The 16,885-nt window shown below is 46.0% G+C and overlaps 1 protein-coding gene across 10 annotated transcripts in view; it reads right to left on the bottom strand.

Annotated features, from left to right (window-relative positions):
* The window catches only part of LOC147451089 (chromoplast-specific carotenoid-associated protein, chromoplastic-like), a 58,649-nt gene that overhangs the window by 17,011 nt on the left and 24,753 nt on the right, over window positions 1-16,885 (bottom strand). For 3 of the 10 annotated variants that reach the window (XM_086520054.1, XM_086520044.1, XM_086520047.1), the window contains 4 exons: window positions 2,971-3,082; window positions 2,681-2,844; window positions 2,553-2,597; window positions 1,853-1,943 (listed from right to left, as the gene is read on the bottom strand). In XM_086520054.1, coding sequence (XP_086376180.1) covers window positions 1,853-1,943; window positions 2,553-2,597; window positions 2,681-2,844; window positions 2,971-3,082 — 412 coding nt within the window. Of the gene's footprint in view, window positions 1-1,852; window positions 1,944-2,552; window positions 2,598-2,680; window positions 2,845-2,968; window positions 3,101-16,885 lie in introns of those variants that run through there. The other 7 variants (XM_086520046.1, XM_086520051.1, XM_086520045.1 and 4 more) reach the window with 5 other exon arrangements.

Below are 16,885 nucleotides of genomic sequence, written 5' to 3'. Positions count from 1 at the left end.
CTTCAAGAAAGTCATACTGGTTGGCTCTGTAAAAGTGTTCTTCTTTGCATAAAACATGTGATCATCGGAGTCCGAACTGTCAAAGGATGACTTCTCAATAGAACTGTCAAAAACTAGTCGGAATCTGATCTTCGTGGCCTTTTTCTTATTCTTTCCAAAATTTTGATTCTTGCTTCGCTTCTTGCCCTTTCTGTCCTCCTCACTCGAGTCGAAAGAGGAAGATCTAGAAGAATTGTCTAAAGAAGAAGAAGAACTAGGTAGTCCTTCGAAACATACATGCTTCTTCTCTTTCCGTGCAGTTGCCAAAGAAGATTGACTGGGGTAGTCAGTCCCCTTGTTGCGCTTCTTCAATTGCTTCTTCGCGCCTCAAAGTTGATTGATTCGGTTTTTGACGACAACATTAAGTTCTTCTTCAGTGAACATCCTTGGAGTAGGAGGTTTCTTGATTGCCGGTTTTATTGGTGACTCGATGGCTTTCTGCCATGAGTATGCACTTCATCCATCACGTGTCGGGTCAAAAATTTGGCATACTGTGGATCCTTTGCAAACTCGAGCATCTGCTTTGTGCACTCATGTGACGTTGAATCTCCATGAGCTGATACGCGTAGCCGAGGTGGCCCGTACTCCTGCTCTACTAATCCACTCGAATTCTCTGTGCTGCCTCCTGCTCCATAGCTGGAACGTGGGATCGTCTGATTCTTTCCGGAATCCATGTGCATGCCGCGAGAAGAGGGATCGGATTTCCCGGTGGAAGAGAAATCGATTGAGCTCTGATACCACTGTAACAAACATGGACACCCCAAGTCTGAAATCTGTCGCAACACGAGAGAGAGAGAGAGAGAGAGAGAGAGAGAGAGAGAGAGAGAGAGAGAGAGAGGTACTTAAAACACTTCACAAAATTCAATCACAGTTCAATTGAGTCGACATGGCCACACGTAGTTTCGTGCCAAGAGAGATTGGCCCCAAAGACTAGCGCCCCTTTTGGTATTCTTTTTGTATTAATCTTTGAGCAAAGTAAAACTCACGAGGGTCCTCTGCTCTTATACTCTGCGTCCAGATTCTCTACAGAGTGAGGCCCTTGGGTTCCTTTTTTTCTTACAAGGGATGCCAAAAGCAGAGCCCCGAAAGCAGTTACACAAAAACTTCTAACTCAAAAGCAGTAGGCCACAAAAGTAGCCAACACTATTCGCGAAAATCCGTACAGTTGTGCCACGTCAGCTCTGTCAATGCAATTTACGGAAATCTGTACGTCCTGCCATGTCAGGAGCCGGCACGATTTGCGGCATCTGTATAGCTAGCAGCCAGTCCCTATTTTTATTGTCCTAGTGTCCCTCGGGCCCCGTCGGATGGAACCCTATAAGTTGGAACACTTATAAGATCATGCCAGGGCAATGCCTGTTGATTCGATTACTGCTTTGTAGACTTTTGGAAGCTACTGATGAAGGATTTGCTGATCCCAAAGCTAAACATGCACGGCGTTTCCTTAAAGATGATATTAAACAACAAGTTTCCCTGATATGTACTAGGGAGGAATTGGTCAAAAGGACAATCAACAAAGCATGTAAACACTAACAACCATTTTTTTGTTTTTTCCTCCTACCTTTTAAATAAATAAGAATGAGAATTGCTATCAAAACAAATGGTTGTGACAAAAATCATTTACTTTTCTCCTTTCATTAGTCTAAATTTTCAAATATGCATAAACGCCGTTTTCTAAGAATGCTTCAACAAGTTTATTTCATGGATAGATCATACACACATTATCTAAGAATGTTTCAACAAATTTAGTAAAGTTTCATTGTTCACAAAGGCCTCACAAAAACTTGAATCTTCTGTGAATATTGGGTCATACCGTTTATGGGAGCTGTATATAATAGGGACCAATATCCTGACAAGAAAGCTGAGCTGACTGGATTGTCAGTAGGATTTGTGTTTTCTAATTCCTGCCAAAGATACAACACCTTTATTTATCACACTTGAACAGGAGCATTGCTTCATACATTATGCATGTTGTATGTGCTAACTTTCATCAGGGAAGTGGACAAGGTCATTGAGGTGTGCATGCACGTGTGTGTGTGTGTGTGTGTGTGTGTGTGTGTGTGTGTGTGAGAGAGAGAGAGAGAGAGAGAGAGAGAGAGAGAGAGGTGTGTGGGGGGGGGGGGGGGGGGGGTCTTCTTCACTTGGGTCAGATTTTGGGTTATGTGGACCATTTGGCACCAACGTAACTCTCAGATGTTTCATGCACTGGAAATTGACCCTTTCCCTTACTTCAAGTTTTAACTTGGACAAGCATCATACTATGCTTATGATGTGGGAGACATCTCTCTTGAAGCTTATAGGATTTTCTTTGATTGTTTCATGCTCTCGGAGCATCACAATGCTCCGTCTTTTGTACTTCTTATTGTGGGTTTTCCTCGCTTTGAGGTTTCCCACTTGTAAATTGAATCAAGATTTACAAAAAAAAGGTGTGAGTGTGTGTGTGTGTGTGTGTGTGTGTGTGTGTGAGAGAGAGAGAGAGAGAGAGAGAGAGAGAGAGAGAGAGAGAGTGTTACAATAATCATTTTCAGAATTTGCTTCCTCTGATCAAGTGTAGTCTCCTGAAATTGAAACAACAATTAGAGGTGGATTAAGAAGAGCATTTGAAAAGCATGATATCCTCATCCAAGTTATTTATGCAAACCTTGCCACGGTTTGTGTTTGCCACAGCACGGATCAAGGCCTTCTTAGCATCTACAAGGATTGGCTTCTTGTCTTCAATGGACTCTGAGCTCACAGCTGCTTTGATGCAAGGATATTGACGATCCCTAGCAGGCTTTCCCGGCATGCAATTCTCTTGGTCAAACATAAAAACCAAAAAAAGGATAGCAAATCATTAATGTTGGACACTCTCGCAGCAATCATTGTCCTCGGTGTCCTCTAGTATCTACAGAACCTGTGGCCTTAAACTTTAGGCGGTAATATGAATTACCAGGTGTCTAGCAGCTTGAAAAGAACCATCTAATCTCAATGCAGTTTTGTTGCCTTTACTGAGAACCTTAAGGTTCTTTGATGCCAAAAGCCTTCCTTCGGTGTCAAAACCAACCTTCCAAACAAATAGCATGCCAGACCTTAAGCGCTCTCTCTCTCTCTCTCTCTCTCTCTCTCTCTCTCTCTCCCCCCCCCCCCCCCCCCAAGAGAAAATCTTCTAGTAAAGTAAACATTTCAAGGGCACATCCTCAAGATAAAACGCACAAAAAGCCGATCACCACAGACAGGTGATCCCAAAAATGTTCATAAATATACAATGAATGACCAAGACTATTACTTGGTTTTCAAACGAATTCTATCAGATCTCCTAGCATACACAATTTTCTATGATCCAAGAGGGGCAAAATTCTCACAATACAGTGTAAAACGCATAGCAAAGGAACGTCGTCTCTCTAAGAACTACATAAAGGAACAGCAGATCTCCATGAACCCTAATGGAAATAGGCATGTAGGTGGTATCTTTGTGGAAGAAGATGGAGCTGTAGAGGTGATTCCTGTGGAGGATCCCTGCGTTTGTATACCTGTTTGACTGAAGGCACCTCTGTCTGCCTCTGCTACCGCATTCACCTCTTCTTTGCTTCTCTCCTCCAAGCTCTCTTAGCCCCTGGCCTCTTAGATCCTAATGATACCTCTTGTCCCTCCAGCATTGTCTGATGTCTCTACCCTAGACGCTTCCCTATCCTCCTAGTGCATCCAGCTGCCATATAGTCTTCGCTACCACATATTAAACAATGTCCCAGAATACCATTGATAAATTATCCCCTCCATAAGTACTAGGGAGAGAGATGAATCGAGAAGGGTTCTTCACAAGAGGGGTGAAGAGTGGGTGTATACATCATCGAGTTGTGCACCACCCTTCCCCCCCCACCCCCACCCCCACCCCCACCTGTCGCGTGACACATCCAGCCCTATGTGTCCGTGGACAAGCTACAGCATGACCAGGGTTCAGTGCAGTCAAGTCAGTCTAGAATAGGAAGTGACCTGGCACTTTCGTGAGTCTGTTCGCAGACCGTGCATGTCCAGGCACTTAGAGTAGATGCATATCCTCTGGTTGCACACAGCATGATCATCAGCATTACCATCAGAATCCATCAAGAGCATTTTCCAGTGCATTAAACCTATTTTCCCTATTTTTGACATTTTTCACTTATTATTTTTTAACGACTTTTGTTGAGAACTAGGTAGAGCAAATTTCATAAGTTTATATATAAGAAACCTAGCGCTAGCACTATTTGGCAGAAGAGGCAGTAGGAGCTTCGGTTCAATAGGCACCTTCTCAGCAGGGGAAACCCCCCCCCCCCCCCCCCCCTTCCCCCCCCAGCAAGGCCTAGCGTCTTTGCAATACAGCATCAACACTGGCGTTTTTGCACCATGGAAACCCTAGCAGATTATATCTTGAAATTTCTCAACATCTCTCAGTAGATGTCTCTTCTCGAGTTGATAACCTTGGAGGTTCGGTGTGATTGCTATCTCTTGGGACTACCATCGCCGCCAAAGAAACATTGTCTGTCCAAGAGCTGATGGACCATGCTGTGCTCGGCCACGACCCTACGGAAGAAACCTAACCCTAATTTCTGATGCAAGTTTCAGGATGGAAAGTCAGTCTACTTTTCGAGCTCGACTGATGTCGAGATTGCTTTTTAAGTTTGAGTTCTGTTTGATCTTGTTTGGTGATCCTGTTTGGAATTTGTTTGAAATGTTTGATCTTGTTTGGTGCTCCTGTTTGGAATTTGTTTGAAATGGATGGTATCTGTTTTGAACCTATTTTGGTGCTGATTTGAATTGTTTAACTCTGGTTTGATACTGGTTTCAATGATTGGTGATTTTACTCCCGGGTGGAGAAGTGCGAAATACTGTTTTGGTATTGTTTGAACCTCGGAACGACGCAGGCCGATGCCTGGGGAGCATTTCATTGTATGCTTGTAAAATAATTGTTGTTGGGACTCCCGGCCCGGACCTGGATGGTTATTCGGGAGGAGTATTAAGAAGTCTGAGCAGTGGTTACTCTCAGCACCTCCAAACAACGCAAGCTGCGGTCTGGAGGGCGTTTGGTTGTAAAAGGCCTCTATATCTCCCGGCCAAGACCTTTTTAGGTTATGCGGGAGGAGTGATGAGGGAGTCGTTGAATATCTCCCGGCCCGGACCTTGTTAGGTTATGCGGGAGGAGTGTTCATCGGCGGCTTTATGTTTGTATGTCTTGTAACATGCATATGTGAGCATTTGTGTTGCATTGTGATGTGCCAATCACTGAATATTCCTAATTGGATGAGATTGCCTGGGTATGTAATTTTAGTGCATCGACACCCGTGGAAGATCAGTACGGTCTGGGTATGATGGCTAATTTTACTACGCCGGAATATCAAGAGTTCTGATCTGGACGAAAGGAGAAGCTAACTCCTTGATCAAAACAGCCGAAAGGAGAAGCTAACTCCTTGATCAAAAGAGCAGAAAGGAGAAGCTAACTCCTTGATAAAAAGAGCAAACCGATTGTCCCTCGGAAATTTTTTTGAGCTAACTTGAGTTGTTTTGCAGATATGCTGTAATCGCGGACGATTACTCTGTTTCAAGAAGGGGAGATGTAACAAACTGCTGACGTGGCAAAACCCTACTTTCTGCTAGAAACCCTAACCCTAATTTCTACCAAAAACCCTAATTGTTGAAACCCTAATTTTGGAAACCCTAACCCTAAAACTATAGAAACCCTAACCCTAACCCTAAGGGCAACGTAGCAGATTTTTGAAAATTGCGTTGGCATGATGACATGGCAGGCTGTACGGATTTCCGCGTTTTGCGCTAGCTGATGACGTGGCAAGCTATACGGATTTTCGTGATTTACGCTGGCAGCTTTTTGGCTTTGCTTTTGGACCAAAAGCTTTTGAGTTTTAAAGGCTTTTTATTGTAATTGCTTTTTAGGCGAAGGGCCTTTAAATATGAGGCTAGGGCTCATTCTCTGGCATGCTTCCTAGCGAAGGTGCAAAGTCTCGAGTACCGGCTTGTATTGTGTTGATGCAATATAAAGAAATACCGAAAGGGGCGCCAAGGTTTGGGGCCAATACTCTCTGGGGCGGAATTCCGCCACTCCATGTCGCGTGTCGTCTCTCTCTTTCAGTTCAGTTGTTATTGAAGTGCTAAAAGTTTGTTCAGTCTGTTCTTTTTTATTGGCACGTGGTGCCCGTCTTGTGACACATGGATTCGGTTGAACAATGTATATATAAGCGTCGCAAAGGCATCGAATCCTCGGATATGGATGCTTTAAGCCTTATCAAAAATGTTTGCATGAGGACTTCGAGGATGCACGTCAAGCCTGGGAAGGATCCGCTCTCGTCATGGAAGTGTGCATCCCTATACAGGAGCTTATGGATCCTGTTGCTCAATATGCACTTAACGCGGTGATTCTTTTTTTTCCGGGAAGAATGCCTACGGCTCAGGATGTCGGCCAATGGGTTGATTTCCTGCTTAAACGGCAAGCAGTCCGAGGGGTTTACTTCGGCACGCCAGGGTTCTATGAAGTCTTGCAGGCCGACATGGATGCTCGGGATGCTTTGCTTGAAATGTCTCCTCTTTTCTTCAACACACAGATGACTCATGTACATCCCTGGGCTCTCACCAAGGACCATCAGAGTCTCATTCGTCACAAGTGTCCCATCTGGGTTGAGGTGGTCGATTTTCCTCGCACTTGGCGTGACTTCCTTCCTTTGTTGGCTGCTCAGTTGGGCAAAGTCATTTGCCCTCCTAAGCTAGACGCAAACACAAACCGTTTTTGTATTCTGTGGGACACAGATATCCCCACACCAACAGGTATTTCAATCGATTCTGGGGATGCAGTGGTTGGCAAGCGTCCATTTAAGCTTAAATGGGGCAAATTTGCAAATTCTTGCTTCCGCTGTGGCAAATTCGATCATATGCAGTCCGAATGTCCGGAACCAAACCTGCAACCACCGCCTTCAGCTATTCCTACTCCTCAACCTCACTCAACTCCGAAATCTTCTGCTGAGGTTCAAACCAAAGGTGCTTCAACCTCCTCTCCGACAACCGGGGCGAATAAAGGCAAAGGAAAACAACTACAATTGTTTGCACTTTCTGCCTCTCCGAATATTAAAGACAAAGGCAAAGAACAGGTTTCAACCTCCCAAACTTGGATGGTGCCCAAGAAACCCGTTAAAGCTGCTAGAGCCCATATTCCGGCATCTTCTCGTAATTATGTGCCCCCTTTGAAGAATGTTGCTCAGGAAAAACTCCCTTGTAATGACAGCAGTTCTTTGGCTGAAGCTTGGGACAAGGTGGTCCGCTCTTACAAGGAAGTTGTTACAGGCGAAGCCTCTTCATCGCAAGGTGCCTTTATTGTCAATCCTCCGGGTCCAGGTCTTCACTCACCTCCTCACGTGCCTGCAGCCGGGGAGGATGTGTCGATGGGCATTGGTACTTGAGTTTTCTCCCATTTTCCCATTTCCTCGCCCACTGTATATACCATATCAGAATGCATAGTTCTTTGAATTGCATCTCCTATAATGTGCGTGGGTTATGCAATCATGACAAGTGGCGGCTAACCTGGCACTATGTACATACATATCAAGCAGACATTGTGGTTCTTCAGGAGCATAACCAGCATCAATTTGCAGGATAGACTTCTTACTTTGCGGGCTACTAGATAGCTTATGCAGGCTCAGCTGGCTATTCTGGCGTGCTTATACTTGTTCGACACGAACTCTTCCTGACCTTGGTTTTCAATGACCCGGCTAGGAAATGGATGGTCATCCAATGTATTGTTAATGGGAAAGTTTTCGAATTTGGAGGCTTATATGCATACGCAACTTCTGCAGATAGTGCACGGTTGTGGAGTGCTATCTCCTCTTATTGTTGGCGTTCTAATACAGTTTTCTGTGGGGATTTTAATAATGCACCTAACCTTGCGGATAATACTATTGGGCATTCTCACATGCTTCATAAGGAACGGCAATCATGGGATAAATTTATGTTGACATGTAATGGGCTTGATTTGTGGCTCTTATCGCATGCGATTGATCCAGGATTCACTTTTCAACATGATGATCTATGGGTATCTTTTTCACATGCAACAGTATGATGACTTTGTATGCGAGATGAAGATTGATTATGCTATGTGTCTTTCGGATCATTTTCCTATATGCTTGAAACTTCGTTTTGGCCCCTTTGATGTCAATGATCGCCTGCCCAAGAAGAGGCTTTTGCATGTCAATAATGCTTATCTCAAGCATGAGCCTTTTCGCGCTATGATTGTGGATATCATCCCACCTTTGATCTCCCAAATGTATGTTGATATGGAATTAGCCTGGTTCCGCTTTGTTATGAGTGTTCAATGTGTTATCCAGGATTATGGCAGTGATTATTTGTCACAATTAAGGGAACACGTTAATCAGGCGAAGGATGCTTGTAGCAGACTGATGCACTTGGCGAATCATTCTTCTCTTACTGACACTCAAGCGACTGAGTTGTTTTCTGCTCACACTATGTTACGGCACAATGATGAGCGAAATTAGCCAAATGGCTAGACTCAAGCTCGATAACAGGCTTTTGCAGATAAAGGATGTTCTTCTAAACAATTTTTCCAGCATTTGCATCACTCCAAGCAGTCTCAAGCTATACGGAGAGTTAAATTACCGTCAGGGGAATGGACCTCCACTTTACAAGAGCTAGCACTAGCCCTACATTCTTATTATGGCAAGATTTTTGAGGCCCCTTCTTCTCCCACGAGAGCAGCTTGCCAAGCGCCTCACCTGTTTCTATCACATGTTACTCCCATCCTTTCGATGCGGCAGGCTCAAGACTTGGAAGCTATTTTCACTGAGCCGGAATTGCATGCAAGCTTGCTTGATTTGGGTCGATGGAGAGCTCCTGGTTGGGATAGTCTCTCTGTGAAATTTTTCTTGTCCTTCTGGGATTATTTGAAGTTGCCTCTGTTGTTCATAATGAAAATATAGCTTGGGAACAGCAGAGACTACCCTCCTCTTGGAAAGAAAGTTTGCTCAAGCTGATACCTAAGTATGCATTGTGCGAAGAATTCTCTCATTGGCGGCCTATTACACTTATGCCTGTGGTATATAAATTAATGGCAAAAATGCTAGCTAACCGACTCAAGTGCTTTCTGCATGAAGGCTTGCATCAATCTCAATACGGCTTCATTCCATTACTGATAACCTCGCAAATGTCATCATTGGTATGGAATATGCAAAATATACTTGACAGGATATCTTGGTCATGCAGGTTGACATTGAAAAAGCCTTTGATAGTGTTCTTTGGGATTATATTGCAGATACCATGCAACACTTGGGATTTGGGCCTAGGATATCCCGTGTCGTGCTTTTCTTGTATGCACACATCACTTCTGCAGGCTTGTTGGATGGATCTCTTACAGAATCTTGGCCTTTGGGACAATCGGTGAGGCATGGCTGCCTTTGAGTGCTTTGCTTTATGTGATCGCTACTCACCCCTTGTTTATGTATTTGGATTCCTTGACTTCCAGTGGAAGGCTACATGGCCTGAATTTACCTTCGGGACGGCAATTTGTTGGTCAGGCCTATGCGGATGACTCTTTGTTTATGCCTCGCAATCACTATGATGATATACAGCAAATTATGCATACTCTTCACTTGTTTGGACTCTTCACTTGTTTGGACTGGCAGCGGATCTCAAAGTTAACTTTTGTAAATCCAAGCTATTGCCTCTGAAGGAGTGTGACTGTCATAAGATATTGTGGCCTGGGGAGATTGTTCCTCCACATGTTCTGGTTCGCCATTTGGGTTATCCGTTGGGTTGGAATGTATCGGCTATGCAGAAACTGGATTGGGTGCTCCAACGTCTACATTCTAAGTGGAATTACTGGAAACTGTCCACGTGGCCACTTCATGTACGTCTCAGGATTGTCCAATGCATCCTTGTGGCTTATGTGCAGTTTTACTTGCCTTTGTTATCCTGGCCTCGGTTGTGCTTGCAATCCCTCATGTCCAATATTTTAGAGAATTTTTGGCGGACCTCGTCTACCAAGAAGGGTCTTCGGCTTCTCTCTATGGACAAGTTGTGTTCTCCCGAGCGGCTTGGAGGGTTAAATATTTTGGACTTGCGACATCATCTTTTGGCTCAGAAAGCTATGCTGTTGCCAGTTTTGGTGGAGCAGCAGCAACCCTGGGCTCTCATGGTCACACATTTGTGTACGCACATTGTCACCCCAGCTTTTGGTCATTGGCAACCGACTTATTGGGATGTTGTTTTTGGGAAGCTTGAAGGACATATTCCTGGATGTCCCTTTACTTCTTCTCTCATTGTTGATTGGAAGGTTGTCACTTCGCATTTGGCTTGGAATGGTCGACCATCCAATGTGGGTAGCTCTCTTCGTTTGGAGAGTCTACATTGGAGCAAGGCCTTCGCTTCGACTTCGGTTCAACGGTCTCCTTGCCAAGCATATTTTCTTGCCCAAAAAGGAATCTATCAGGTGCATCAGGTGCTTGATGACTCGGGTTATGTTCTTTTGTTCGCTGATGCAGTGTCCCGCTTTCGGTTGGGTCCTCACTATTCTTCTCTCGGGCGGGGAATTCAAAGGCTGCTTGTTGATCACTCACCCATTCCTCCTTTGGCTGTGGACTCTCGCTTCTCTGGTTGGAATATCGCTACTACTAGACTAGAGTGCATCTCAGCTGGCAGTGTATATGCCATCCTTCAGTCTGATATATGGATTGTGCATCATGGTAATCAGCCGTGGTTGCTCTCCAAGTCATCCTTGTGGTGGCAACACACAATGTCTCGTATTTGGTAGAGTCATCTCCCTTTGAAGGAACGTGTTTTCTTGTGGCGCTGCTTGGTGGGAGCTCTACCTGTTGGCAGTATGTTACATGCTCGGCATATTGCACCTTCCCACTGCCCCAGCTGCCTTGAAGCTGAGGAGCCCGTGCCACACTTACTATGGCATTGTCGCCACTCCAAAGCCTTCATTCGGCAAGTGTCGACTGCTCTTCGGCTGCGTTTTCCTTCAGGCTCTTTTCACATATGCTTTTGGCTCTTTGGGGTGCTTCAGTCACCGCATTCCCAGTTTGCGGTGTTCTTCACCTGGGTCAGATTTTGGACTTTGTGAACCATCTGGCACCACAGGAACTCCTTAATGTTCCAAGGCACTTATGTTGACCCCTTCCCCTATTTCAAATCATCTCTTGGTCAAGCACTACATTTTGCTTATGACGCTAGAGACATCATTCTTGATGCCTATAGGATTTACTTTGACTGTTTCTAGCTTTCGAGCCTCATAGTGCTCCGCTCTTTGTATCCCTTTCTTTTCATGGGTTTTCCTCGCTTGGAGGTTTCCCACTTGTAAAGTAATCAAAGCAGATTTACAAGAAAAGTGTGTGTGTGTGTGTGGGTCTCTTGCACGAGCTGCCCCTTTGCCTTGCGCCGGTTGCCCCCTCTACCCTGCGCGAAGTTCTTTGGCAGCCCCTCCTCGCGCGTTTTGGCCTGCACCCCTCTGCGTGCAGCTCGCTGTTTGCTGCCTGCCTGTGCAAGCCCACGGGCTTCTCTGTTGGAAGTGTGTGTGTGTGTGTGTGTTCACGCGCGCACGCACGTGTCTGTGTGTGCCCTGCGCGTGTGTGTTGTGTTGTGAGAGAGAGAGAGTAGGTGTTCAGCAAAGCGTCTGCTCTGCAGGAGACACAGGTTTTCAGCAGAAAGCGAGTGTCTAGCAGGTGTTACAGAAAATTTGATATTTTTTATTAAAAAAACCCAAAAAAAAGGGGAAGTGTTCAGTAGATGTACAGCAGAGTTAGCAGGTGTTACAGATAATCTAAATTTGTCAAAAAGGGGAAGAGTTTAGTAGACGTACTGCACAGTTTTTTTACGAGAATTTGTAGCAGCAGTGTGTTTTTGTACAGCTGTGTGGAAAGCGTAGCGATCGTTTCGCATGGACTCCAGTGAACAGTGTATATACAAGCGCCGGAAAGCCATGGAAGCTCAGCTATGGATGCTTTAACCCTAATCAAGGAATGTTTGCATGAGGACTTTGAAGATGCATGGCGAGCCTGGGAAGGCCCTGCTCTTGTCACGGAAGTGCACATTCCTGTACAAGAGCTTATGGATCTTGTTGCTCAATATGCCCTTAATGCTGTGATTCTCCTCTTCCCCGAGAAAATGCCTATGGTTCAGGATGTAGGCCAATGGGTTGACCTCCTACTCAAACAGCAAACAAGCAATCCGGGGAGTTTATTTTGCCGCATGAGGCTTTTATGAAGTATTGCTAGCCAACATGGATGCTCGGGATGCTTTCCTCGGAATGTCTCCTCTTTTCTTTAATACGCAGATGACTCATGTATTGCCTTGGGCTCTCACCAAGGATTACCAGTCTTATTCGTCATAAGTGTCCTGTCTGGGTCGAGGTGGTGGATTTTCCTCGTACTTGGCGTCATTTTCTTCCCTTATTGGCTACTCAGTTGGGCAAAGTCATGTGCCCTCCTAAGTTGGCCGCCAACATGAATCGCTTTAGTATTCTGTGGGACATGACATCCCTACTCCAACACGCATTTCGGTTAATTTGGGGGATATAGTGGTTGGAAAGCACCTGTTCAAACTCAAATGGGGTAAATTTGCCAATTCCTGCTTCCGTTGTGGCAAATTTGGGCCTCCTAAATCGTCTGTTGAGCCTCTGATCAAAGGCCTATCGGCTTCCACCGCCATGGCTAAGACGACTAAAGGCAAAGGAAAGCAAGCACAATTGCAGTCAAACCCTGTTTCTCTGAATCCTAATGATCAAGGCAAAGAACAGGTTACAGCTTCTCAAACTTGGCTGGTGCCGAAGAAAACTATTAAAGCCCGCACTTTGGCATCTTCTCATAAATATGTGCCCCCATTGAAAAATGTCCCTCAAAAAAAACTCCCTTGTAATGATAACACTTCTTTGGTTGAGGCCTCGGATAAAGTTGTTCGTTCCTACAAAGAAGTGGTTGCAGGGGAAGCCTCTTCATCGCATGGTGCCCCTGCTTTGAGCACTCCTGGTCTTGATTATGTCGTGCCACCTCATGTGCCCACTGTAGATGAGGATGTGGCAATGGGCACCAGTGCTTGAGTCCCTTTTATTGTGTGCTCCATTGTATATACTGTACAGAATGCATAGTTCTTTGAATTGCATTTCATATAATGTGTGGGGGTTATGCAACCACGACAAGTGGCGCCTTACTTGGCACTATGTACATACATGTAAGGCGGACATAGCTGTTCTTCAAGAGCGTAACCAGCACCATTTCGCCGGACAAACTTCTCATTTTGCCGCTTATTGGATAGCTTATGCAGGGTCGGCTGATTTTTTTGGAGTGCTTATGCTCGTTCGGCATCAGCTCTTCCCGACTCTGGTCTTCAATGACCCGGATGGGAGATGGATGGTTGTCCAATGTATTGTTAATGGGGAAGTAATTGAATTGCGGGGATTATATGCATACACAACGTCACCTGATCGTGCACGGTTATGGAATGCCATCTCCTCGTATTCTTGGCGTTCCAATGCTTTTCTCTGTGGGGATTTTAATAATGCTCCGAATATCATAGAAAATACTATTGGGCACTCTCATATGCTTCATGTGGAACGCCAATCATGGGATCATTTTATGCTGACTTGTCATGGTTTGGATTTATGGCCTCTTTTGAATACAAATGATCCTGGATTCACATTTCAACATAATGCTCAATCTATGTATCCGCTCGGCTAGATCGCCGATATCTTTTCAATATGCAGTAGTATGATGACTTTGTGTGTGACATGAGGATTGATAACACCCTGTGCCTCTCAGATCATGTTCCCGTTTGTTTGAATTTGCGCTTTGGATCTTTTTCTGCTGACGGCTCCCTTCCGAGGGCGTCTTTTGCATGTCAATAATGCTTATCTTAAGCATGATCTTTTCCGCTCTATGATTGGGGATATCATCCAGTCTTCGCAGATGCATCTTGATATGGACACAGCCTGGTTTCGCTTTGTTATGCGTTTTCAATGTGTTGTCCAAGATTATGGCAGGTTTTATTTGTAACACTTGTGCCACCAAGTTCAGCAGGCAAAGGATACTTGTCAAAGACTGATGCACTTGGCCAACACTTCCTCTCTTGCTGAGACTCAGTTGACTGAGTTGCTTTCTGCCCGTACTATGTTGCGTCATAGTGATGAGAGGAAATTGACCAAGTGGCAGACTTGCGCTTGTAAACAGGCTTTTACTGATAAAGGTTGTGCTTCAAAACAATTCTTCTAGCACTTGCATCATTCTCGGCAGTTGGAAGCCATCAAGAGAATTAAACTTCCATCCGGGGAGTGGACCTCTTCTTTACCGGAGTTGGCTCAGGCTCTGCACTCGCATTTTGGCAAGCTTTTTGAGGCTCCCTTACTTCTCACACGAGAAGCTTGCCAGGCGCGTCAATTGTTCCTGTCACATGTTACTCCCATTCTTTCGTTGCAGCAGGCTCAAGACTTGGAAGTCATTTTCACTAGGTCGGAATTGTATGCCAGCTTGCTTGACTTGGGTCATTGGAAAGCTCCCGGTTTGGATGGTCTTACTGTGGAATTTTTCTTGTCATTTTGGAAAGACCTAAAGATGCCCTTGTTGTTTATGATGAATACGACATGGGAGCAGCAATGCCTGCCTCTTGGAAAGAAGGCTTACTCAAGTTGATACCCAATCATGCGTTGTGTGAAGAGTTCTCTCATTGGAGGCCAATTACGCTCATGCCTATGGTGTATAAATTGATGGGTAAAATGCTTGTTAATCGCCTCAAGGGCTTTCTGTATGATGGCCTACATCAATATCAATATGGCTTCATTCCTCACCGTCAAATTTCTGATAATCTAGCGAATGTCATGATTGGCATGGAATATGTGAAATACACTCGGCACGATGTATTGGTCATGCAAGTTGACATTGAGAAGGCCTTTGACATTGCTCTTTTTTTTTTTTGAGAAAAAGATCCTTCTATTAGTTAATAAAACTGCCCATAGGGCTACAACCACCTCTACAAGAGAGGGCTACAACAATCATGAAGAGGAGACTCTCCCAATGAAAAAAAAGCATATGTACAATGAGGCTAAATCAAGAGATGGGAGGAGGGAAAAGCCACACAAGTGGACGGTAGTGCCATCTGAGCACACCCTGGACCATGGAGAAGAAAGGCCCAGGGTGCCAGAGTCGAAGGAAAGCCTCTCTACGCTCTTGCAGGAGGTCGAAGCTGCCCTGATGGAGTCTCTCGAACTATCCTCTGAGAGTATGGACTAGCTCTAGCCAAAGATCTCGAACAGTCTCTGTTGGTGGTATAGGGCAAGCCTCGAAGATGCGGAAGCAACGGGCCCGCCAGATGAACCAGAGTGTCAGGCCGCAAATGAGCTCCCAACACTCCTCTCTCACTGCACTACTCCTGCGGAGTAAGCTCTGTAGCATGCTGGAGTGTAGGTCGACCCCCCTGCAGCACTATCATCCTGCTGGTGGAGGACAGCTCAAATTGAAGCGCCGGGCCCGTGGGAGTGCACCAAGCAGCTGCCCCCCAAGTGTATTGCCGAGCTGTGGAAAGAGCTGGCATCAGCAGAAGGACACGAAGCCAAACCTGTTGTGCCAAAGGACAATCCCAAAGACACTGGCGCTGACTCTCCACAGGATGGTCGCAAGCTGTGCATGCTGCTGAGAGACTACTATGTACAAGCCAGCTCCCAACTGTTGTCGCCTGATGTGCAACCAGCCACTGGAACAAAGTGACACACCGCGGCTGTCTGGAGTCCCACAACCTCGCCCAAAAAGCTGACAAGAACTTAGCTATGAGACCCTCCTCCTGCCAATGAGGTGCTGCAGTAGGACGAGCCTCTCTCCGTGCTGCCAGTATGTGACGTCCCAGACGAACAGTGTACTGAAAGAAAGGGACACCTGGGTGGTCGACTGAGGAGAAAGGGTCCCTCCAAAACCACTCCCCAGGATCCCATTGCACTCGTGCCAGTGGACAACACTCCCAAGCCCACAGCCTCCAGTGGCCAGTCGCAAGAGCTGCTGGGGAGAGGATCTATGACACAAATCCTCCCACACATGCCCACCACTCGGATCCTCTGAAAACAACACTCTGCCACCTGTGGGGCCTCTACTGAAACTCGGTGTAAGCGTCCCTCACCCTTTAGCTCGAAGAACAGGGAGAGAACAGTCTCTGAGAAAGCCCGAACTACGATGAGAGCCTCCAGTCGCATGAAGGCCCCCATCCATCTGGGTGCTACTGACTCGACAGGCGTGAGCCACTCGGCTGGTACTGCCTCTGTGATGTCGTGACACATGTTCTCCACCCCTCTCATGCCCTGAAGTTGGATGCTCTGAAGCTCCTCTCACAAGCCTGAGAACTGTAGCCAATCACCTAAAGTGCATGCTGGACCCTCTGCCATGGGACCCCAGGAAACATGAGGCCTACTACCAACCAAGTGGCCTCTCTGACCATGGGGTTCCAAACAAGGGGCTGTCTCAGGCGCTCCTCCATGCAAGTAGGCTGGTGCTGCTCCAAGCCTCTCTGCAGCTGCTCCCACGATCGCAGAAGGTTCACAGCAAAACGGTCCTCTAGCCTCCTGCTCAGGCCAACTCTGCGCATCTCTGTGAAAATCCATCTGGTGGAAGGTCTCCAAGGGCCTCCAGCCTGAGGCACTCTAAGCCGCTGAAGCAAAAACTCCTTCCAGGGCTCCTTCTTTGGAAGCAGTCCTCTGACAACAAACTTCCCAAGAAGGGCTCTGCTCTGCTATGCTGGGTCTATGTAGTATGATCCCCAACCCCCCTGAGAACAAGGTAGAGTGATGACCTGCCAGGCCACTTTGGCCCGGGCTATCTGAGTGTCGCGCCCTGACCAAAGGAAGTTCCTG

This window comes from Adiantum capillus-veneris, chromosome 9 (assembly GCF_014529385.1).
Source record: "Adiantum capillus-veneris isolate H3 chromosome 9, ASM1452938v2, whole genome shotgun sequence".
In the NCBI taxonomy this organism is placed as follows: Eukaryota; Viridiplantae; Streptophyta; class Polypodiopsida; order Polypodiales; family Pteridaceae; genus Adiantum; species Adiantum capillus-veneris.
This window is presented reverse-complemented; position numbering and strand designations above follow the sequence as displayed.